Source organism: Geotrypetes seraphini, chromosome 6 (assembly GCF_902459505.1).
Source record: "Geotrypetes seraphini chromosome 6, aGeoSer1.1, whole genome shotgun sequence".
Taxonomy (NCBI): domain Eukaryota; kingdom Metazoa; phylum Chordata; class Amphibia; order Gymnophiona; family Dermophiidae; genus Geotrypetes; species Geotrypetes seraphini.
Window position 1 is genome coordinate 91,838,952 of NC_047089.1, and position 26,042 is coordinate 91,864,993.

Consider the following 26,042-nt stretch of genomic DNA (forward strand, 5'->3'; position numbering starts at 1 on the left):
TAATCCACATAAAAAATTAATAATCCACATACAAATCAAAAGGACCTAGTCCACTAATGGCGCAGGACCCAACACTGTCCGCGTTTCGACAAGATGTCTTCTTCAGGGGTCCTATGGATGATAAATTTCAGTGGAGTGATATGTAAACTATAAAGGAGATTCTATACAGTAAATGCAAAATTGTGTGTGTCATGCACAAAAAATAATGATATGGTACAAAGAAAAAATGAAATTGATAAATTCAAAAGATGAAATAATGGAAAAGATTAATAGAAAAATGTGGTTACTAAAGAATCTCAGCGCAGTGAGTGAATAAGTGAAATCGATACAGAACAAAGAGTGAGAAATGAAAACCTCTAATGGTGTAACATAAGTGACCATTATTTGTAATGTATATGCAAAAACTATATAGTTAAATGAATATACAACAACACAAAGAAGAAAAAGTAAAAGAGGGAGAGAACAAAGAAGGAAGAAAACAATGCTGGACAAAATACATAGGACTTTTAGGGTATTTTATCCAGCATTGTTTTCTTCCTTCTTTCTTCTCCCCCTCTTACTTTTTCTTTTTTGTGTTGTTGTATATTGATTTCACTATATAGTTTTTGCATTACATTACAAATAATGGTCACTTATGTTACACCATTAGAGGTTTTCATTTCTCACTCTTTGTTCTGTATCAATTTCACTTATTCACTCACTGCGCTGAGATTGTTTAGTAACCACATTTTTCTATTAATCTTTTCCATTATTTCATCTTTTGAATTTATCAATTTCATTTTTTCTTTGTACCATATCATTATTATTTTTTGTGCACGACACACAATTTTGAAATTTATCATCCATAGGACCCCTGAAGAAGACATCTTGTCGAAACGCGGACTGTGTTGGGTCCTGCATCATTAGCGGACTAGGTCCTTTTGATTTTTTTATTAAAGTCCATCTCAGGATCATCTTCATCCCACAGTGTTTTCTTGTTTTCTGCTAAACCAACTGAACAGGTTTAGCGACCATCATTAAGGGCATGATAAGTTTTGAGAATCTTCTTCTCAGTCCACTACTTTGTTGTGGCTGAATCATTAATCAAGCAAACTCAGATGCGACACCACCTGGAGAGCTGCAAGAACTATTGTACATATAAAGGGTTACCTCTATTAGAGGTTGGATGCAGTGGCGTACCTAGCATATGTGACACCCGGGGCCCATCATTTTTTGACACCCCCTCCATCTATATGAAAAATATGATTTTTAGTAACAATCTACATATCACACAACAAGAGTGTACCTAGGAAAAGGCAGCATCTTAAACACTGTAGTGAGCACTAGAACACCAACACATACATTGTAAAACTAAACAAGCCAGATCCCGCACAGTCAATTGATCCTGCAGTCAATGCCAACTGAAAACTATGCTCTTTTCATACACACAGAACAGAGATACAGCCTCGCCCAATATGGAATAATCACAAACTAAAAATAGAAATGTAGACAAAAGTTAAACTGAACTGCCAAGAAATCAGACTCTGCATACAATGCAACACCACAACAGTAACACATGACCTCTAATACTGTGCAAAATATAAAGACAGTAGATGTAAATTTGAAAAAACTGATACATAACAATCACCACTTCACAAATTAAAATAAAAATAAAACAAATAATGAGAAATAAGAAAATACCATTTTATTGGCCTAATACATTTCTCACTTAGCTTTCAGAGGTTAAAACCTCTTTCTTCAGGTCAGTAAACTATACTGCTGTTAGAGTATCCCTGTCGTGACCTGAGGAAAGGAGTTATGATCTCTGAATTAGTAATAAAATGTATTAAAATTAGTTAACAGGATCACCTTATTTTCATTTTCTATTAATAAACGATTATCAACACAGCTACAATAATACTTTATCCTAAAGCAAAAATAAATAAATAAAACAAATAGAGATTTTTTCTACCTTGGGTTGTCTGGTTTCTGCTTTCCTCATCTTCTTATCATTCTCTTCCTTCCATCCACTGTCTGCCCTCTCTCTGCCTCTTCCATATGGCATCTGCTCTCTTTCTATGCCTCTTCCAGAAACTGTCTGCCTCTCCCTTCCATCTCTCCCAGCAGATTTTAGCATATCTCTCTCTTCCTTTCCTCCCCTCAGATCTCGTATCTGTCTCCTTCCTCCTTTACTCCTCCCAGGTCTGGTATCGGTCTCCTCCCTTTCCCCCCTCCCTGCTCTGGCATCTGCTCTCCTTCCTTTTCCCTTGGTCTGGCATACCTTCCTCTTTCCTTCCATGCCCTGGCATCTCCTTTCATTCCCTCCTTTCATTCCTTCCTCATCTTCTTTCTCCCCCTCTCTCTCTCCCTCCAGTTGAGTGCAGCAATTCTCTCCCCCGTTGCTTCCTTTCCTTTTTCTGTCACCCTATCCCCGGTCAGCAGTATAGCACCTAAGCAGGTGCTCCAAGGCCTGGCGTCATGAACTTTCTCGGGCAGCAGCAGCAGCATTCACAATTTGCTGCTGTCGCTGGCTTCGGGCCTTCTTCTCCTTCGGGTCCTGCCTTCATGGAAAACAGGAAGTAGGCAGGACCCGGCAGAGAGGAAGGCCTGAAGCCGGCAACAGCAGTGAATTGTAAACTCTGTTGCTGCTGGAAGAAGTTAATGACACCAGGCCTTGGAGCACCCGGAGCAGGCTGCTTCTCCTCCTCTCTCTCCCATCCCCCCAGTATGCCACTTTCCAAATGTTACTTTTCAGCTACCCCAAAGTTTTCCCTCTGCTACAACTTTCCTTTTCCAGAAGGGCAGATCGCCGCAGAGGGAAAGCTTCGGGGCAGCCACCGGCAGCTTGCGAGAGATGGCTGCTATGTCTGGGTCCCAGTGAAAAGTAACAGATTGGGAAGTGAGGGAGATAGAGAGAAGAGGAAAAGAAGTGCAGACTGCGGGGCCCCCTGGATCTGTACATAAGAATACAGGGTCAGACCAATGGTCCATCTAGCCCAGTATCCTGCCACCACAGTGGCCAATCCAGGTCACAAGTACTAGTCAGAAACCCAAATAGTAGTAATTTTTCTCAGACTTTCAACTCTACCTCTTTATTTTTTCCTCTTATCTGTTTATACTGTATTCTCTTTATTCTATTTCTGTATCTTCCCATTAGAAGTTTGCTCTCCAATTCTTCCTTCCTAGCCTGTTATCTTAATTTCCCTCTCCCCCTTACCTCCACAGCCCAACCCATCCTCTCTCCATCCACTGGGGAATTGAATTGTTATTGTTTTATACATTAGAACGTAAATATGCACCTTCGTTGATGCCACCTCCCATCAGTAAAAAAACTGGACAGCAGGAGTAGCAGTAATTACAGGAAACAAAAATTTCTGCTTACCACTGTGAAACTACCCCAACATGTGCTTACACTGACTTAGTGGGCAATAAAACTGGACTATCTGATACAACTGTACTTAATTCTCCATCTTGCTTTTCCTATTCCTTTTATTCATTTTCTTTGCCTCACCTCTCTTACATGGTATCCCTTACTTTTGCTCTGAAAAACCTGGTGGCAAGGCCGAACCCTCAGCCTGTTTTGTCCATTGTGGGGGAAACAACTGCACCAAGAGAATAAAGCACAACTACCGAGATTGAAAGGCATGAAATTAGTGGAAAAACAGAGGGCCCAGGAAATCTGTCCAGTTTGCCTTCCCCTCTAACGCTGGCCCGGAGGGGGAGGAAGAGAGTCCTCGCCGATCTCAGAACTTATGTTTTTGGCTGTCCGGCATGCACTGCACTGTGTGTGCACGAGGTGGAAGGGCGAAGAGGAGAGAGGAGGTTCCAGCGCAGCATCGGGTTACCAGCCAGCATGTGCTGACAAGGCTGTGCGTCAGCGCAATGACTGCTATAGCTGGGTCCTCTGGAGCAGCGTAGCGCCGATTTTTAATTTTTGCTCTCCTGCTGCTCCCCCTTAACGCTAAAACCCAGACAAATGAGACCTTCTGAGGGCAAATTAAAAATCTGCCCCAACGTCCCGAGTCATCCGGACATATGGTTACCCCTACGCATTGGGCCCCCCTGAACTCCTTTAATCCGGGACCTGGCCAGCTGTGCACCCCTTGGTACGCCACTGGTTGGATGTTTAGGCCATTTCCATAAATAAAGTGCCACAACCTGCAGGTAGTGGGGGAGAGAGAGAAGAAAGAGTTATCCTTCTGTGTATGAAAGGCCAGAATTGCCTAGAAAATGCATAAAGTGGAGCTCTGGTCATATGCATCTGGCTTTATCTAGGTTGTGCATACTGAACATAACAGGTAAGGCCCTTAATATATCTATACGTCATGCTACATGCTAGCAGCGTACTATCTGGGTAGAAAAAAAAATTAAGTGTATGTTTTAACACTGCTAATTTTTAAAATTAATGGCAATTTGAACACAGGGTCCTTTCAAACCTCTCCTGGAGGCACACCTTGCCAGTCAAGTTTTCAGGATAACCACAAAGAGTATTCATGACACCGATTTGCATACAAAGGACCTTGGCGATAGGTACATTTCTCATGAATATTCACTGTGGTGATCCTGAAAACCTGGATTTGCAAGGTGTGCCTCCAGGAGAGAGTTGTGAAGCACTGCCATACACAGATAACAGGATTAGAAGTGGGCCTTGTTTACATTCTCAACCCTAAAAGGAAAATGAAAAAAAAAAAAAAAAAGAAAAGAAAAAGTACAGCTCTGTTAAAATAGCCTTTGTGCATCTGCTAGTTAACCAGCTTCATTTATCATAGCTACATTTCCACTGAACATTTAGCTTGCACAGTCAAATTTTACACAAATACATTCAAAGTTAACTGTTCCAAGTCTCATTGCCAGGCAGAACATTAGTAGTGACTTGAAGATTCCAGATTGTTTCAAACTCTTTTGGAGCAGCTGACCATATCACACACCATATTGCATTTGCTTCTATATCCTTAAATAGAAATTAAAGCTCAGATTTGGAATTTAGCCAGTAAGGTAAAGCCTAGAGCAAGGCTTCTCAAATCAGTCCTCAGGACACACCAAGTTTCACTGGGTTCTGAATATTCACAATGAATATGCATGAAACAGATATGTATGCCAGTTTTATGCATATTCATGGTGGATATCCAGAAAAAAAACTGATGGGACTTTATGAGCTGATCCCATTGTGGTCAGCAGTTGATCACCTTAGGCCAGGCCTAATTAACTCAGTCCTTCGGGCACCTACAGGTGTACTGTTGATGGATGTTGTGAAAGGAATCTAGTTGCTTCAGCTCCTGTCATAATACCCCGAGATAAAATTATGTCCTGTTTCTATATGCACTTGATACAGACCAGGAATTCTCCTAGTCAAAAAGAAATAAATCTCTTTACTCTTTCCATAGGAAATGTAGCAGTTTACAATATCCAAATATTTTTTATCAAAAAAGTATCATAAAAATAAGGTATAATATCCCCAGAAGAATCACATGTTCCAATTTGTAATATTGCACCAAGAATCTTGCTTACATCTTTTTACAGAATCCATAGCACCTAGAGTCCCTCACTTGTGAAAGCGTATTCTAGAGCAAACATCTAAAAGAATGCCAGGAGACAAAGAACAAAACTCAGTAAGCAGTTTGAGTAGCCCACTTTGCTATGACCTTTATAGTTATATAGACTAGAGAATGACATGGAAACCGTTTACCGCGGTAAACCGTGGTCATCGAAGTAAATCCGCAGGAATGGAGACATTTGCAACTGGTTTACCGCAGGAATGGGGGACAAGACCTTTCACCGCCCCGTGGGAATGGGGACAAGACCTTTTACCGCCCCGTGGGAGCGGGGACAAGATTTGCTCCTGTGGTAAAAAAATTGCACCTATGTCACTCGGCATCTCCACAGCGCCTCTTGCACCTATTTTACCTTCAGGAGCCAGCCATGACACAATGAAGACAGAAGGAACCCAGAGCCTGATCCCGAGACCAATGTGATTTGAAGAATAAAATTACCAGACAACAAAAGGTAGAAAAAAATAAATTTTATATTTTGTGATTAGAATATTTCAGATTTGAAATATGTTTCGTGCTAGAGCTGGTATTAGACATAACTGGGGATCGCAAAGCTTAGGGCTCCCTCTCTGACCAGGGGGCAGTTGCCCTAGTTGCACTCCCCTAATATTATTCCTACCATGTGTGACTGAAGTATTCTGTTAGCTTGATTTTTCTATGTAGCATTATGTAGTAATTTGGTTTGTTCAGTTTTCACAATAGTGGAGGGGATATTTGTGAAAGGGAGGAGAGACAGGGGTTTTTTGTGGATCCTTGCTCTGTATTATTTGTGTTTATGAAATGATAATTGAACAGAATATTGTCTCTTTTTACACTTTAATAAAATAAGTTCAGTATAAAATCATAACTATTCAAGACTTATGCGGATGGGATTTGACAGTTTGCGAGGTGGGGACAGGGACTGAGCTCAAGGGGATGAGGCAGAGACGAGGACTGAGCTCGCGGGGACGGAGCAGGGATTGGGGACCGAGCTTGCGGGGATGGGGCGGGAACGGTGATAAATTTTTTCCCCATGTCATTCTCTAACGTAGACTCCTGTGCTATATGGCTGGCAACAAACTATTGACAGATGGATAAATTATACTATGGTTTTACTGAAAAAAAAAAAGGCTTGGAACCAGTGAAAAGTATGATTGGGGTTGAATAAGTACAATCGCATACCCTTTTTTCATCACATACACAGCTGCATTATGTAATGCTGGCATTTAAAGAGCGTACCACTGTGTGCTAGTAGGGTGATCATGGTTCTTCTTAGTGGCTTCAACTCCATTCTACCAGTAAAGGTAGTATAACCACATTTAAGGGCAAAGTTTGATGCAGGCTATTATTAAGACATGTTATTTCACCATTAAATGTCCCATTTTATGCAATAAGTCCTAGTTACTAAAAAAACTGTGGCTAAACTGTAACATAATACATCTTAGTGTTAGGAGAGCAGTTAGCATAGGCTAAGTACCCAAGTGCGCTTAAAAGTGCTGAAAAGTCTATTTTGCCAGTTGCCAGAAAGTTGAGTTCTGCTTATTAGTGTCCAAAACTCGCCACTCGAGACACACCCACTTTAAAAACCCATGCAAGTGCTAAATTTTCCCCACTGAAATCCCATAGAGCCAAGGTGAAAAAATTTGGAGTATGCCAGTGTCTCTCAAATTGTATGCCATAGTGAGATTCCAGGATTTAACTTTATTCCCTTTATATATATATATATATATATATATATATATATATATATATATATATATATATATATATATATATATATATATATATATATATATATATATATATATATATATATACACACACACTAGAATAGGTTACATATACACCATGTACGCAAGAGACTGTCAATGTTATGAGTGTCTGTATGCATAAGGATACAACCGCCCAGACAAGCATCAGTCTCATTATTTGATGCAATTAGTTTTATTTTTTATGCAGTAGTTATCTTAACTTGAGCAACAAAGCAATCAAGGCTTTTGTTAGCGTTTGGATCTTCTTATCTTTGCGAACTTGAATTTTCAGCTCCGACAAACTAAATTAAAAAAAAGAGAATGACTGCAGCTAGTGGATGATGACATGCGTTTGCTTGTCGACTATCAAGCCATATTAATTTGCACTCAAAACCAAGCACATGCATCACATTGATTAGCAATTCTATTCTATCTAGTTTAGTTTAACTGTTACAATTACCCATACATAGCTTAAATAGCTTAAAGAACTTTAAATAAGTCTCAAATTTTTTTCTTGGTTCTGCAATTTTATAATTTCAATTATAATGTGCTTTAAAAAACATTTGCTCCGTTTAGTGTGCTGGAACTAAAAAAAAAAAAGTTTGAGACATACCGGAATATGCAAATTAAAGCAGCATAGACGATAAGGCAACCAAATGCTCAAGCTGAAGTCACAACCCAAGCTAGCTCAGTCAGTGATATTTCTCTCCCTTTCTACAAACATAGAATACAACAATTCTGCAAACTCCAAAATAGTTGAAGGGTTAGGAAATTAAGGTTTTGATATACCACCTTTCTGTGGTACAACCAAACTAGTTTACATTATTATATGCAGATACTGTGTTTCTACAAAGGAAAACCTAGAGCCCCCCAAAAAAATTTTTTTATTTCAATACTAATATATTATGTCCAATATGACTAGGGCAAATGCCTTGTTTTAATTTAGGAAAAAACAGTTACAATTCTAAGTGGTGTTTGATGTAAACCAAAAAGCCATTTGTAAAAATATAGCATCAACAGTTGTGCTGCACAAAAAAACAGACTGGCATGGTTTGAGCTCTTGTCTGCTCTTCCACTCCCTGAATGAGGTTGGAGTACCCCACAGCCCGCTCTAAGGGTGCAGAACTTGGGGAGGAGAGGGAATTGAAGAGTTATAATTGCTGAATGAATGGTTACACCTAGTATGTTGATTCTCGTTTCATGAGCCGTGGTACATGACCCCTTTCCAGGTCTATCATTGCAATGAGTAGGGCAAAGGAGATTAAATATGTCCCCCAAGTAGTTGTAAAATGAAGGCTCATGGTGCCAGCCATCCAACTAAGATGCTAGAATAAAGAAGTGATAAGAACCATCAAACTCCCCCCCCCTTCCCCCATCTCATACAAAATACAAGCCATCAAAAGTAGAAGAGACCACTGAAGGCTCATTGTTGTGGCTGGATCATTTAGTAAGAATAAGTACCCCCCCCCAAAAAAAAAAAAACCCCAACAAAACCCTATTTCACAGTTCAGCCATGAAAAGAATGCACAGGAGCACACTGCATTGTTTCTGCATGTTAGATTTACATGTTATTGACAGCCTGCAACCTTCAAGTCTGGGGTGAACATCATCCACATCAGTCATTCTCTTTTCTTTTTATTTAATTTCAGTCAGAGCTGAAAATCCAAGCTCGCAAAGATAAGAAGATCCATATGGTAACAAAGTCCTGATTGCTTTGTTGCTCAAGTTAGGATAACTACTGCATAAAAAATAAAAATAAAATTACTTGCCATTAGTTTTCAAGGACAAATCACACATGTTTGTCTGGCAGTTGTATCCTTAAGTATGCAGATGCTCATAATACTGAAAAACTTGTGTATGTAGCACACATGTCATCTATTCTAGTGCTTACTCAAGAAGGGAATTTTAAAAAATAAAGTAAAATTCTGGAATCTCTCGTGGCACACCCAGAATCTCTTTGAGGCACACCACTGTTCTATGCCAGTGGTCTCAAATTCAAACCCTTTGCAGGGCCACATTTTGAATTTGTAGGTACATGGAGGGCCGCAAAAAAAATAGTTAATGTCTTATTAAAGAATTAACAATTTTGCATGAGGTAAAACTCTTCATAGTTTATAAATCTTTCCTTTTGGCCAAGTCTTAATAATAATATTGTCATTTATAGCTAAAGAGACATATGAGCAAGAAACTTTTATTTTACTTTTGTGATTACGATAAACATACCGAGGGCCTCAAAATAGTACCTGGGGGGCCGCATGTGGCCCCCGGGCCGCGAGTTTGAGACCACTGGTCTATGCCAAAATTTTATATGGGATACTGGGTCAGCTGACAACATCTGAAGGGCCAATCTCTCACAAGACTCATTTGCTTGCTCTAAGTTTTGGTCTCTTCTAGTGCATGGCAAGGAAATGGACAACCAAGCTGTTTGAATAGTAAGCGTGAGCTAGTCACTTAACTCACTCTAAACTTTAGTAAAAGAGCCCCCGTGGTGAAGCCGACCATTATTGTTGCTCAAAATCTTAAGCAGTGTGCATTACACAATATTCCTCCTCCCATGAAAAAGATATCTTTCCTAGAAAGGAGTTTATAAAACATGTATTATACCCAAGATGTTCACACCACTTTGGATTTAAAAAAAAATTTAAATGAAATCTACTCAAGTAAACACATGTTGAAATATGTTACCATTAGAAACAGACCTTGGAGAGACCAGTAAATTTCTAACAAAAAGGTAGCTCAAGACCAATATTTACATAGAAAAAGTACATACCGGTATGTGTTCTCAGGTGAGCTTTTAAATGCGAAGACTTTGTATAAACTTTTGTGCACCCTGAAAAAAAAAAAAAAAAAAGTTATATATTTTTTTTTAAATTGAAGAGCCAGATCAGCTCAAAGTTTAGTTGCTTTCAACACTCAGGTCTATGAGAAACGAAATTAATTGGCAGTACATTTGTGGATTTTACCTTTTCAAATAGCCTACTTACACGTAACCTAAGTTATCACTTCATTCATCTGATACATTTTTTTTATGTTTCAGTGCTCTCACTAGCTACCTTTGCTAGTTTTCCTAGCAAGATTTATTAAAATTCAGATAAGTTATATACATCAGAAGAGAAAATTTCAAGTAGTGCAGTAAAAAAATGAAGACATTTTTTGAAATGTCAAAATAAAAATCTTTAAAAAAATTTTTGCCAAAACAGGTGGTGATCTCACAGTAAGGTAACAATTATATATAAGCTGTGGTACGTGGCACTTCCTGCAAGCACATGTCACAAAATGTAGGTTATACCAATAAGGCAGGTGCATGCTAAGCTAACATCTAAGTGCTTTTTCTTTCTTTTTTTTTTTTTTTTTAAGAATAGGGACAGTAATGTATAAAATCTAACCTTACTTCTTCGTAAAACTAGCAGTGTTAACATAAGCATGAAAATTTCAAATCTGAGCAACAATTTTTTTGACAATGCTTGACTGAACGTGTTGCTCGAAAGGATACAGCAACAAACCTTAGACACTACATGTAAGTACTGGAAGCTGCATTCAGTTAAGGGCAGCCACATGCTGTATTTAAAAGAATGACAGCGGCATCTGTCCCTAGATAGCTGAGTACCTAAGGGGAGATGGACACAAATAATCTGTAAGCACCACTTCTACTCCATGCATTTTATGCAAGACTGAAAATATTGAAATCTCACCTTTAAACACAATGTATAAATTCATCCAGAAAATGCAGCTTTCCTATAGTCAAAGGTTGCCAGTGGCACAATGGATGAAGAGCTTATTAAATCAATTACATTTAAGAACCAATCAAGACCAGAATTAGCAAACCGATTAGCCTTCGTTCTCCCACATACTGTCAAAAGCCACAGGCTACAAATTTCCCCCTCCCCTTTTTTATGGGAGGGGAACCTATGTGTCAGATGCTTACCTGGGTAATCACAATAATGAATCCGTCTCTTCTCAAGGTCAGGGTTGTTCCTTCGATTGTACCGGACTGGCTGAATGGTCTGTGACAAGATAGGCAAGGCCGATGCCGACAAGTTTGGATTCTGGATTGCCATCTTGGAAGCAATAGTTGCAGCGTAAGATGGCGGAGGATTTAAGGTCTGGAGAAGCTCCACTTGTCTATCTGGACTTCCAGGTTCAGAGCTTGGAGGCGAAGGAGGGAAGTATGTAGCCTCTTGTGGCTGCTGTAGGAATTGGTTTGTCATAGTGTAGGGGCACGAGGGGATTCCCCGGAAGGATTTCACTGCAGTCTGTACAACAGCTGAAGGGTGTGTGCTGAAACTGGCCATGGCCGTGGACATGGAAACGCTGTTCATTGTGTTCATTGCTACTGTCTGAGCTGTTGAACTGGGCATATCTAAATCCGGCGAACTCAGGAGCTGATACAACTGGCCCTGCTGAGGGCCGACAGGAAGCTGAAGCTCAGGCGATGGAAGCTCCTGCTTAATGAAAATGTTGCTTACGTCTGTGCTCTGGGGAGAGCTGAATATGCTTGTAAAGTCTGGGAGAGTTTGGGATGTGGCAGTTTCACTCTGGTGGTTGAAAATAGAGATTGGCTCTGTCTTGATATGAGTTACTGGTGGTCCTTGGGACTTGAAGAGGCCAGTTCTCAGGTGATTAACATCAGGCAGGAAGACGTTCATGTTGATGCTATAAGGCAACCCATCATCATCACTGAAGAACTGATCTATCCCAGACGCGCTGTCTCGTCTGTATTTTTTCTGCTCTGCGATGACAGAAACTGAAGGAGGCTGTGGCGACAGATACTTGTCCATTTCACATCTCGTCTAAATGAAAACAGAATTCACACAATCTAATTGATACAGCAAACAAGCACATATAACAAAAGACACAACACAAAGGTAATGAATGGATCAAACAAAAATGACAATAGCGAGATTAAAAATCTTAGAACTAAAAAACTTCTATTCTTACAGCAGAAGTGGCATTGATTAAAAGCATACTAAATTGACATTTTATCGCTCTAGTCCGCAAGTATATTTCTAGGCAGAACAGGTTCTGGAGCTTATAAGAGGATCATTTTAGGCCTGCAGAGTCATCCATCATGCCAGTGCAACAGAAATATAGGAGATACTGCTGTAAACAAGGTATAACCTTCCTATTTACAGTAGACTCACTATGCACAATCTTGTATAGTCAGCATGCCTTAGATTCTAGTTCTTTACTGATAAACATAGGGCTGGCCAATATATTCATTAACCACCCTATGTATCTGGAAAAAGTTATCCCTCTATAAACCCAGGTAAAAAAAAAAAAAGAGAGAGAAAACTTGTTCATAATCGCTGTTCAGGACTATAATAAAGCTTGGCAGGCTGCCTAGGGCAGAAATAAGAAGCACTTCGGAGATCAGTGTTCAGTCCAGAATCCCGTGGGTGTTCCAGATTAAACAGACTACAAACCAGGAATGGAAAAATTACTTTTGACTTTGGAAAATTACTAGTTGTGCTTAAAATCTTACCTCAACTAGAAGCTTCTATAGGTTGTTTCCACTACTACTATGGGTCTGCTTAAACATGAGTTGATTTAAACATTAAGCATGCTTGCTTTTCTGCATTAAGCAGGTGTCTTCCTTTTTAATGCTGAAATGTTTTTTTTTTAAATGGCAAACATGTAAGCGGTGTTGTACAGGACATGGCAGTGTCTTGCAGGGTGTTTGAGGGGAAGGGAAGCGAAGTAGCTCAAATGAAGTAAGCTTTTTCAAAGCTAAGCTCATAACTTAATAGCAGGGTACCCAAAGTATTTTGCTCTTTTTCATAACCCTGTCCTAAAACAGCTATTTAATTAAATAGCCAGGAATCAACTCTAGAATAGTGGTGCTAGGGAGCCGTGGGTGGCTACAGGCTGATACATCACCAGAAGAGTCATCAGTAAAACATTTATCATGTAGTCTTCAGTGGCCAAATGCTACATTCCCCCTCACACTGTCAAAATCTCAAGTCATACCATACCCCTTTAGCACCCTTAAAACAGAACCAGCTGGCAAATGGAAAACCACATTCATGCTGCCCTTAACATGATCTTTCAAACTGTTTCCAAAAATAAAGCCCGAGTCCTTTCCATTTACTGAATACCTCACTTGTGCCTGGGTAGTGGTAAATTTATGACAGCTTTTAGAAGGAAGTTCATAACCCAACCATGAGGGGAGGAGGTGGAGATTCAGGCTGAAAACATAAAACACCTCATTCTTCAGTTCTACAGTCGCTGCTAGGCTGAAGATGTGGTACCAGCATAATTCTACAACTTCAGTCTATTTGCTACTTTCTGAACGTGCATCCACTTTAGACCTACTGAAACTATTGAATTCCCTCTCAAGTTTTCATGAAGCATACATACACAACTTTAGGAATAAATACATCCCAACAGAAAACCCCAAACAGCTACCTGGCTGACCGATTGTAATCTGGCCTTAAATCACCCTCTCTAGTACCCAGAGGAAGAACACATGGCACAAGGCGGAGGTACTACTTCGGCCAAATGCAGCAGTTTCCAAGGCAGTGAAGCAAAGCCCTCGAAGCAGCAGCGAGACCCCTCCCGATCGCGGCCAGTCCCGGCTGCTTTTAGCTCTTCCAGCTGTTGGATCTCTTTGCAGGGACTTTTCTGGGCCATACTGCCCGGGCTCTCTGCGTGGGAGGAAGGGGGGGGGGGAGCAGTCCACTGTTGGGCAATGCCAAGTCCAATCCGCAGCTTCTAACACTACCCCAGCAAAACGCCCTCTCCTCTTCCTTTCCCGCGAGTCTCGATACCCCCCTTTTTTTGGTTGCCCCCTGGGATAGGTTGTCGCTCGGCATCAGGTGCCCGAGACTGGGTACTGAATAATACTAAAGCTTTGGGTCATTCAAACGTAAAGCGCGTCCTTATGAGCTAAACCTAAGTGGCCAGGAAACTTGCAAGCGAGATGAGGAAATAAGCAATATTGACATGATTTGCAGCCACTTAGAAAAGTTTAGGTAGACTTTGATTCCGCCCGATTCCACTGCAGTAGCTCTTTAATTAAGAAAGGGGCTCTTCTAAGAACGCTTGCTCTTTAAGTCTTACCTGCAGCAAGCCGTCATCCGCCAGGATCCTCTCCGCGGTGGTCTTCAGCTCCTGCCCATACAGGGGCAGCGCCGCCGGCTGCAAGTGCACCCTACCGGCGATCCCCCCGGCGCCGCCCTGCACCGACTTCAGCTGCGCGAACACAGGCTCGTCCAGCGGCAGCTGCACCGGCCCCAGCCTGGCACTCATCGCCAGCACCGTAGTAGCCATGAAAAGCAAGGCCGCCGGGAGGAGAGGAGTCGCGCGCGGGTCTCTCGCGCCGAGTCCAAAGAGCAATGGCTACCTCTCGAGTCCACTACACCAACGTGCCGCCTCACCTGGCTTTGGGTGGCTCCCGCCACACGCGCCGCGTTCTATGTCTCTTCGGTCGGCCCTGGGCGGTGCCTCCGCGCCCGAGCGACGCCAGACGCGGCCAATGAGAGCAGCCTGCGGGGGCGGCTCCTGAAAACTCTTGCGGCGCAGGGTGGGGTTTGACGGCTAGAGGTGGGGGTGTGCGCAGCTGTTAGGGCTCACATTTCTCCCTATTTTTTTTGCTCTCCTGCTAGCCAGAATACTAGAATAGAAATATGAAGAAAGCGAAATAAATATAAGTAATACATATGAAAACGTAAATAGAAATAGTGTGTTTACACCGCTTTATGGAGTCGTGGCATATAGGGAGATGTCAGGTACTGATCCATAACTTCACTGATTGTTTTGTAAGGCAGTGCCAAAGACCAAGACTGAGCCATAGCTGATGGGCAAGCAGCGCTGGGAACTGGCACTTTCATTTCCCAACACTTCTTTCGCTCCTATTGCTCCTCGTTTTCTCTTGCTGAGATGGAGCCGCTCCTCCGCGAGGCAAGCTGATCCGTGCGAAAGGTCACAGCACTCTCAACAACCTAAGGGGAAAGTAGACGCCCTTGCCCTTCTCTGCCTGTGATCTCCAGTGCCACTCACTGGCATCTTCATCGATCAGGGAGATGCATGTCTACCCTAGTTGCTTTTTCAGGGAACACTTCATTTTTTTCTTAGTTAAAAGTCCCAGCATAGATATAGAAGAAAAATTACAGTATTATGTTAAATAGGTAACATATGCATAAGAGAATATGAACACCAGCATAACTTTTGCCCTAATTCTTGCCTCTGCGCTCGTGTTCCCCTTCTTTTTTTCTCTCGCTCTCTTAATTTATACCAAAGATGTTTTTTCTATAAATTGATTTTTGTATTGAAAGGTATGCAATTCTGATTGTTGCCACATCCCCCGATTTTTTTACCTATCTTTCTTTGAAGTCATTCTTCAATTGTTGCATTCTTCCTAGATGATTCAAAAGAATTGACAAAGCCTTTCAGCAAGCCAGTGGGGAATCTTCAACTCTGAAATGAGTTGCTGAACTCAGTTCCAGAGAGCATAGCCAAAATATTGACAATATGGTACCTACCTACTAGATTCCTATGAAGTTCTAATTTCTCTGCATATCTTATTTTGGCACACTTTCTAGCAAATATACAAGAACCTGAGATATAAAAGGACAATGCACATCTAACCCTATGGTTATGCATAGGAGCCAACTTTTGAAAATGATTGAGGGTGCTCAGCTCATAACTCACAACAAATTCCCCCTCACCCAGGGGAAAAAAAAAGGAAAACCAAAATACATATGGTAGTGACAACCAGCCTGTATCTAAATATCAAGAGCAGGGACAGGGAGTGTGGATAAATCAAAAGCTAGGGTCCAGCTACTCTCTTTCCAAATAGCCCATTAGAGTTATTCATTCATCTGTTAATTTTTTTTTGTTTCAACACTCTCACTATCTACCTTTTGCTATGTTTTCCTAGAGTGATTCCTTATAATTCAGATCAATAAATTATACAGCAGAAAATTTCAAGGTAGTGCAGTAAGAAATGCAGATCCCCATAATGAACAAGTTTGGGTTCCTTTTTTTTTTTTTTTGAAAAGTCAAAATAAAAATCTTAAAATTTTTTTTTTTTGCCAAAACAGGTGATCTCACAGTAAGATAATTATACATAAGCTCTGGTATGTGGTGTCATTATGGAGCAGCACTACTTTGAGGCTCCTGGATGAGCTGTCAATGAAAAGATGCTACTCTTTCGGGTTACATGCGATTCTAATTGCTTCATTTTCATTTAAAAAAAATATTATTGAAGTTTAACATATAACAAGTGATTAAATAAAATAATGAGATTTTACAGAACAAATGATTTATAAATGTAAAACATAGAGCTCCTTTTACAAAGGTGCACTAACGTTTTTAGTGCACGTACCGGATTAGCGCGTGCTATAGCGTGCGCTACCTGAAAAACTACCGCCTGCTCAAGAGGAGGCGGTAGTGGCTAGTGCATGCGGCATTTTAGCGCATGCTATTCCGTGCATTAAGGCCTAAACGCACCTTTGTAAAAGGAGCCCATAGATGCAGAGAAGACTAAAAGCATCTATGTAGACAATTTTAAATATACATATGTAGCCATACAATTAGGTAAAGACCAAAGATTCGATAAGACTTGATTAGAACTTATTTTAGTAAATTAAGCATCACAAGCAATAAGTAAAACATTACGATAAGAAATTAAACTTAAAGTTACCAGATTCCAATTGCTTCAAATAGCCTGGTCACATTGTGGTAGAAACAGAGCCCATCATGATGGGTAAAGAAGGTGGACAAAGCTTTGTGATGCTTCCTCTGACCTGTGACTTGCATACTTTCATCCAACAAGTTCCATTGCTTGAGCCTAGATGTCAAAAGGGTACCTAAGTTTACTCAGCTTAGAATCAATCTGGAATGTTCTGCAAAAAAAAAAAAAAAAGATACATTTCAAAATATCAACGTCCTGATCAGAAAAGTTTGAGGGGAATGATAGTCATTTCGTATACTTTTGTGGTTTAGTCAATTAAGAAACAATACATATTACTCAGGAACAAAAATAAAATAAAATTTTGTTACAATATCAGTATATCAGGACTGGGGCCCTAGGGGTCTGAAAGGTGGGGGTGGGGGGAATATAAGTCTGAATGCTCACCTAGGGCATATACAATAAAACATTTGCACCAGTCTGAATTCAGCAGAAAATGCCAAGATGGCAAACAAAGCCAATACGTATTCTGAATCTTAATAGTTTGAGGTAGTTAAACAAGGATACATATTAAACACCATATGAAATTAAAATAAACTAGAAAAATTGCATTAGAAATCCATGCTGTGTGTATGAACTGGAGAGCAGGAGCATAAGCACAGTCTCCCAGTTCCCATGACCTAATTTTATGTTTTTTTAAAGCCCTGAATTAGCAAGTCTCAGTGTTAGGCAAAGGATTGCAAAAATGCAGTCAGAAACTTGAAGCTGAAATATTCAGTTTTATGTAAATTAACAGTGGGTTGTGACTGACAGAGTGTGTGGAAAGAGGGACTGGTGCACAGATATAAGACACCCTACTTTCAGTCCCCTTGAAGCTCCCTTCCAACAGTCACTATTATCCCAACATCACCCTTCTTTACTGGTAAAAGTAGCACCTGTTGTTTTTTATGTTGTTGTCAAGATCTATTGTTCTGCTTTGACTGCAAGTACTCTTTGGCGCCCTCTACAAGTTGTTGACCTTTGTAACTGCCTTCCTAGTCCAAGGGCTCCTTCTACTAAGGTGTGCTAGCATTTTTAGCATAGGCTGCATTGCCGCATTGCTCAATGCTGGTGTTAGCGTCTAGCGCGTGTAGCAATGCAGTGCTTGCTAAGCAAACACTAAAACCACTAGCGCAGCTTAGTAAAAGGAGCCCCAAGTTTCCAAGTTTATTAAGAATTGATATACCACTTATAATAGCTGTCTAAGCGGTGTGCAAGGTTACAATATAAAAAGTTTTAAAAATATAATTTGGGGGAATAAAGTGAACACACAAATCATAACATGACATACAGGAACAAAAGGAAGGGAGGGCTGAACTACAAATTGAAAATATGATAGAAGAACTGCAGAAAATAGAACATTAAGGAGGGGTAGCTATGCTCTTCCTTTGTTGGAATCGGTGGGAATAAGGATGTAAGAGGTCGTATGCATCCTTAAAAATAGGAAGGTTTTTAAGTTTCCCTTAAATTTTTCAAGATTTGTCTCTTCCCGTAAGTATAGAGGAAGTGTGTTCCAAAGCGTAGGGGCAGTAACTGAAAATATTCCTAAGGATAAGGCCCACTCTGGTGGCAAGGTTTCTGAAGCAGCATGTGTTTGTTGTCTTACTTCTTCATGGCTGTCTTATTGGTGCCATTTCACAGCACTGGCTTTTGAAAAATTTACTCCAAGCATTGAATTTTCCTTTTTGGTGGGCGAACCTATGCTCTAGTTATAGGTATGAAAAAATGAATGCTGAAATGCTGGGGCTGGTTTGAGGCCCGTTGACATCTTATATTACTTCTCTGTAGTTGTTTTTTTCTTTAATTCTGTGCCATCTCCTTGCACATCCAGGGTGGGAAGGAGGGGGGGGATGGGATTGTGTTATTGTAATATTGTATTATTTTAAATAAGTGTAGATTATTGAAAGAGTATATACATGGAGGGGCATAATAAAAAAAAACGTCTAAGTCCCCTTTTGGCCTAAGGCTTTAAATGTTGAAAGTAGAAGCAGGGAAAATATCCATTATCAAAAAAAACGTCCAAAAGCAGTTTTTTTTTTTTATAATGGCCTGCCTCTACTTTCAGCTGTTTAAATGCCCAGACCACCACCACGTCTAAACTTATACACTATAATCAACCTAAAAAAAAGGCCTAAGCCCCAAACGTCCAAAACAAGGGCTTTTAGGCGAAGGAGGAGCCAGTCCTTCACCTAAAAGCTGGATTCTGTAACCGGTGTCTGTCAAAAACAACACCGGTTACAGAATCCACCTCCCCCCCTACAACGATCGGGCCAGGAAAGAGCCCAAGACCTCCTGGCCCCACCGACAATAATCGGGGCAAGAGGGAGCCCAAGCCCTCTTGCCCCACGGCACCCCGAACCTTCCCGACTCGATCGGGGCAAGAGGGAGGCCAAGCCCTCTTGCCCCGCGGCACCTCGAACCTTCCTGACTTGATCGGGGCAAGAGGGAGCCCAAGTCCTCTAGCCCCACGGCACCCCGAATCTTCCCGACTCGATCGGAGCAAGAGGGAGCCCAAGCCCTCTTGCCCCAGCGGCACCCCGATTACGTTTAGGCCAGGAGGGAGCCCAAGCCCTCCTGGCCCTGCACTTTCCAACCCCCCCCCCCCCGATCCGGCCAGGAGGGAGCCCAAGCCCTCCTGGCCATGTGACCCCCACCCCCTACAAGATCGGGCAGGAGGGAGCCCAATCCCTCCTGCCCATGTGGATCCCCTACCCACCACCCCCACTAAAATACGGGCAGGAGGGATCCCAGGCCCTCCTGCCCTCGAATCGACCCCACCCACAACTGCCCCCGAACCCCTTATCGGCCCAACCCGCAACCCCCCCAGCTGACCCCATGACCCCCCCACCCCCAATCCCACCCCCCATACCTTGAAAACATTGGCTGGATGGACAGGTGCCAAGCCCGCCCGTCCAACAGGCCAGCCGGCTTCAGAATGGGGCCGGATTGGCCCAGGCGGCTCAAACCCCGCCCACAGGTGGGGCCTGAGGCGCCTGGGCCAACCAAAATATCTATGTTAAAATGTTAATACCAATGTTGATGTACTTGATGTAAGTTATAAAATGAATAAAGAATTATTAAAAAAAAAAAAAAAAGAATATAATTCTGATTGAATTTAAGTGCTGTTAAAGTGTAAATGATTGTTTATGGTGTACTTATTTTTGGCTTTAAAATGAATAAAGATTCACTAACAACAACAACAAAAAAACTACTACTGAAAAGATGTGAGTTAAATAAATAAAAGGAGGTGGAGAAAAGTGATATGTGATGAAAACCAGAAACCTGGCAAGAGGGTTGGGAGAGAGAATCAGGAAAGTATATATAAGATAAATGGACTGAGTACTAGGAAAAAACATTCAGAAGATAATTGAAAAGAGTAAAAAGCTAATGATAGAAAATCAGCTTTTATTTTTTGGACAATGTAACATGTTGAAGTATTAAATTATCATTTTTTGTACCATTTTAATTGCTGAAAGGTAATAACTAACAAGAACCTTGCTCTACAGCTTAAAGAGAAAATTTTGATACACTAGTTTAGCTGGCTGCCAAAATAATCTTGCTGGCTATCAGATCTTTTTAAATTTCAGGAGCCCTGCCAGGATACTATGCAGCTAGGCTAAAGAACTATTACCAAGGAGGATACCGCTACAATTAGTTCAAAATTGAACACAGCAAGGAACCAGCACAGAGCATCCTTATGCCAGAAATAAACTCCTCTGCCCATTCCTTGAATTGGCTGCCAAAGCTGTCTTGCACATTCATTTCACGTGCTGCTGCCCGAGCAGTGAGGAGACTACCAAGTTCACGCTCAGATAAGATAATGGCACCTAAAAAAAAAATCGGTGCCATTTATAGAATAGCGCTTAGTGCCGGGAACCACGCCTAACTTTAGGTGTGGCCATTTACAGCAACTGAAATGAAGTGGAAATCCTTGCACCTAAATTAGGCACAAATCCTCCCTTATTTTATAACTATGGAACTCGTTTTCAAAAAAGATAGATGTCCAAAAGACGACATAAACCAGCACAAGGAATCGCTTAGGGAGAGGGGGGGGATAGTGGATGCTGCGCATGAGCAGACTGGAATGCCATTTGGCCTTTATCTGCCATCATGGATGTTTTAGAAAATGATGTTTTAGACATCTTTCTGGTCGTTTTGTCTCCAGTCTGTCTATTTTGGGTGGGATTAGGGTGAGTTTAGCACTTGGATGTTTTCCAGCGATAATCAAACATTTTACAAAATGTCCAAGGCACAATTTAGATGTTTTGGGTTACACCTGTTTTTAAAACATAAAATGGCCAAAAAGGTATCCAAACTGACCAGATGACCACTGAAGGGATGAAAATATAGCCCACATACACTTCCCCAGTGGTCACTGACCCCCTCCCATCCCTCATCTCCAGATATCTGCATGAGATAGTACATATCTGTCTCTATGACAGCTGCAGGTACTGTGGCCAGTCCTAGTACAGCTGCAAGCAGGTCTCTGGAGTAGCCTGATGGGCAGTGCAATGAACTGCAGAGAAGGGGGTCCCAGGCCCATATGCCACCCTAACTAGTACACTTATGGTAGAAATTGTGAGCCCATCAAAACCCACTGTACTGCCATATAGGTGACACCTTCAGGCATAAAGGCTATTGGGTTGGTAGACAGGCGGAAACAGTAGGTTTTGAGGGAGTTGTGGAGGGCTCACCATATAATGTACAGAGGTTACGGTGAGATGTGTACCTGACACCATTAATGTGAAGTTCACAGTAGTGCCCCCTAGGGTGCCCCACTGCCCTGCTGACATGTTTGTATGGCCCCTCCTACATGCAAATCGATTGTTTTTCATTTGAACAGGTTTTTTTCGATAACGGCAAAAAAAAAATTAGACGTCTAGCTAGACAAAACGTCTAGCTGGGCCATTAAAAACAAAACAAAGATAGACATCTTGCAGGTTCAAAAATGGGCATTTTCTCCACCCGATTTTTGGAGGTTTTTCTCAAAAACCTCAGGGGAATATGCACTATCCTACAATTCTAAAGAACTATGGGGCTCATTTTCAAAGCGCTTAGACACACAAAGTACTATAAGTTACAATGGTACTTTGTGTGTCTAACCCCTTAACCCCCCCCCTTCTTTTCAAAGCCGTGCTAGCATTTTTAGCCCCGGCCACCACGGTAACAGCTCGGATGCTCATAGAATTCCTATGAGTGTCCAAGCTGTTACTGACATTGGTTTGACAGTTACCATTCAGAAAAGTTGAAAGGGGACAGATTCAGAACGAATGCTAGGAAGTTCTTCTCTACCTAGCGTGTGGTAGACACCTGGAATGCGCTTCCAGAGGGCGTGATAGGGCAGAGTACGGTACTGGGGTTCAAGAGGGAATTGGACAACTTTCTGCTGGAAAAGGGAATAGAGGGGTATAGATAGAGGATTACTGCACAGGTCCTAGACCTGTTGGGCCACCGCGTGAGCGGACTGCTGGGAACGATGGACCTCAGGTCTGACCCAGTAGAGGCATTTCTTATGTTCTTATGTTAGTATTTAGCAGAGGTTGACTGCTCAATTCTTTATAATTATATTAGTATTTACCCTTTTTCCTGGAAGGGATTTCCATTTTCTTACTTTGTTCTCCCAATTGTGGACTATATATTAAGTTGGAACTTTTTGTGTTTTATTTCAATGGTACTGATTGTATTTGTTTCTAATTTTCTTTTCAAAGTTAATTCTTTGTGTGTAATTAATTGATAACAAATTTTTTTTAAAAAAATCCTGTATTAGATAGTTTTGTTGTTAGTTTGCTAGCTATTTAATTGCAGTTTTTATACAAACCCTAGGATTAAAATTAGAAAATGAAGCAAAACAAAAATTTGCTAGAGAGGCAAAGAGAGACCATTAAAATGAAATGAAAAACAAAGCCTAAAAATTCAGTCTCGTAGAAGATATACCTGTACAGCCTGTTACTTTTGGTGGTATACTGTATAGTAGTGCCATAAATTTGAGGAAATAGCTGCCTTGAAGAATCAGCAGGTAATCACATTTGGCAGCCTCTTAAACTTTATTTAACTAATATATAGCAGAATATTATGTTTTTTTTCCTATTTGAGTGCCTATGTTTAGTATACTTTGGTAGACATTACACTGCCTGTGAGTATCATTGTTAATTTTCTTGTCTTTTTCAAAGGAGGTATATAATTCTGATATTTCATTTGGTATTTTGGTTTCTGTTGATATGTTTGTTTCTTTAAAATCATAGTAACATAGTAGATGACAGCAGATAAAGACCCGAATGGTCCATCTAGTCTGCCCAACCTGATTCAATCTAAAAATTTGTTGCTGTTTCTTTTCTTCTTCTTCTTCTCCTCCTTAGCTATTTCTGGGCAAGAATCTAAAGCAGGGGTGTCCAACCTGCGGCCCGAGGGCCACATGCAGCCCCATGAAGTATTTTGTGCGGCCCCGGTCAAGGACGATGCAGTGTTTTCCTCTGCTGCCCCCGGGTGTTTACTGTCTTGCCGGCTCCCTCCTCTGTCTTTCTGCAGCGTTTGCGCATTTGTGCGGCCCCAGAAACATTTTTTTCAGCCAATGCGGCCCAGGGAAGCCAAAAGGTTGGACACCCCTGATCTAAAGCTCTGCCTGGTACTGTTCTTAGGTTCCAACTACTGAAGTGTCCGTCAAAGCTCATTCCAGTCCATCTACACCAGGGGTGTCAAAGTCCCTCCTCGAGGGACTCAATCCAATCAGGTTTTCTGGATTTCCCCAATGAATATGCATGAGATCTATTAGCATACCATGAAAGCAGTGCATGCAAATAGATCTCATGCATATTCATTGGGGAAATCCTGAAAACCCGACTGGATTGTGGCCCTCGAGGAGGGACTTTGACATCCCTGATCTACACCCTCTCAGCCATTGAAGCCCTTCCCAGCCCATCCTCCCCCAAATGACCATATACAGACACAGACCATGCAAGTCTGCCCAGTACTGGCCTTAGTTCTTCAATATTTACTATTATTTTCTGATTCTAGATCCTCTGTGTTCATCCCACTTTTCTTTGAATTCTGTCACTGTTTTCCTCTCCACCACCTCTCTCGGGAGCACATTCCAGGCATCCACCACCCTCTCCGTAAAGAAGAATCTTCTTACATTGCTCTTGAGTCTCCCACCCCTCAACCTGAAATTATGTCCTCTGGTTTTACCATTTTCCTTTCTATGGAAAAGATTTTGTTCTACGTTAATACCTTTCAAGTGTTTGAACATCTGAATCATATCTTCCCTGTCCCTCCTTTCCACTAAGGTATACATATTCAGGGCTTTCAGTCTCTCCTCATACGTCTTTTGTCGAAAAACTCCTATTATTTTTGTCACCCTCCTCTGGACCGCTTCAAGCCTTTTTGTGTCCTTCGCCAGATTCGGTCTCCAAAACTGAACACAATTCTCCAAGTGGGGCCTCATCAATGACTTGTACAGGGGCATCAACACCTTTGTTCTTTTGCTGGTTACGCCTCTCTTTTTACAGCTCAGCATCCTTCTGGCAGCAGCCACTGCCTTGTCGCACTGTTCTTTTGCCTTTAGATCTTTGGACACTATCATCCCAAGGTCCCTCTCCCCATCCATGCATATCAGCCTCTCCCCTCCCAGCATAAACGGCTCCTTCCAATTATTAATCCCCAAATGCATTACTCTACATTTCTTTGCATTGAATTTTAGTTGCCAGATTTTAGACCATTCCTCTAACTTTTGTAGATCCTTTTTCATGTTCCTTGGTGTCTACTCTGTTACAAATCTTGGTATCATCTGCAAAAAGGCAAACTTTTCCTTCTAACCGTTCAGCAATTTCACTCACAAACATATTAAACAGGATTGGCTCCAGCACCGAACCCTGAGGGACTCTACTACTCACCTTTCCTTCCTCCAAACGACTTCCATTAACCACCACCCTTTGGCATCTGTCCGTTAACCAGTTTCTAAGCCAGTTCTCCACTTTGGGTCCTAACTTCAGCCCTTCAAGTTTGTTCAATAGCCTCCTATGAGGAACCGTGTCAAAGGCTTTGCTGAAATATAAGTAAATTACATCTAGCATATGGCCTCGATTCAGTTCTCTGGTCACCCAATCAAAAAATTCAATCATGTTCATTTGGCACGATTTACCTTTAGTAAAGCCATGTTGCCTCAGATCCTGCAACCCATTAGATTCCAAGAAGTTCACTATTCTTTCTTTCAGCAACACTTCCATTATTTTTTCAACAACCGAAGTGAGGCTTACCGGCCTGTAGTTTCCCGCTTCATCCCTGTGATCACTTTTGTGAATAGGGACCACATCCGTTCTTCTCCAGTCCCCAGGAACCACTCCCGTCTCCAGAGATTTGTTGAACAAGTCTTTAATAGGACCCACAAGAACCTCTCTGAGCTCCCTCAGAATCCTGGGATGGATCCCGTCCGGTCCCATTGCTTTGTCCACCTTCATTTTTTCAAGTTGTTCATAAACACTTTCCTCCGTGAACGGCGCAGAATCTACTCCATTTTTTTTGTGTAACTTTGCCAGACAATCTCAGTCCTTCTCCAGGTTTTTCTTCCATGAACACAGAGCAGAAGTATTTGTTTAGCACGTTTGCTTTTTCCTCACCACTCTCCACATATTGGTTCCTAGAATCTTTTAGTTTAGCAATTCCATTTTTCATCTTCCTCCTTTCACTGATATCTGAAAAAAGTTTTGTCTCCCTTTTGTACATTTTTAGCCATTTGCTCTTCCGTCTGTGCTTTTGCCAGGTGCATTGCCCTCTTGGCTTCTTTCAGTTTCACCCGGTAGTCCTTTCTGTACTCTTCTTCAGGGCCGCCATCAGGGCAGTACTACCGGTCCGGCATTCAGGGGCCCGGAGCTGACAGGGGGCCCGGGCTCCCCCAGGGTCCTAGGCAGTGTTCTAAGGCAGGGGCGCCAGTAGCTCGCCAAGGCAAAGTGAATCGATCACCCAGGACTCACTTTGCCTTGGTGATCTATCGGGCCGATCAGTCTTCCTCTCCCCGACGTCAATTCTGCAGTCGGAGAGGAAGTTCGGGCCAGCCAATCGCTGCCTGGCTGGGCGGAACTTCCTCTCCGACGGCAGAATTGACGTCGGGGAGAGGAATGCTGG

General features: G+C 41.7%; 1 protein-coding gene across 2 annotated transcripts in view; it reads right to left on the minus strand.

Annotated features, from left to right (window-relative positions):
• KLF5 (Kruppel like factor 5) overlaps nt 1-14,761 on the minus strand; it is a 33,499-nt gene extending 18,738 nt beyond the window's left edge. Inside the window, exons 1-3 of one of the 2 annotated variants that reach the window (XM_033947551.1) lie at nt 14,635-14,761; nt 11,184-12,048; nt 10,029-10,088 (exon numbers count right to left, since the gene is read on the minus strand). In XM_033947551.1, coding sequence (XP_033803442.1) covers nt 10,029-10,088; nt 11,184-12,036 — 913 coding nt within the window. In that variant the 5' untranslated portion in view covers nt 12,037-12,048; nt 14,635-14,761. Of the gene's footprint in view, nt 1-10,028; nt 10,089-11,183; nt 12,049-14,317 lie in introns of both variants that reach the window. The other variant, XM_033947550.1, reaches the window with a different exon arrangement.
• Nucleotides 14,762-26,042: the final 11,281 nt, after the last annotated feature.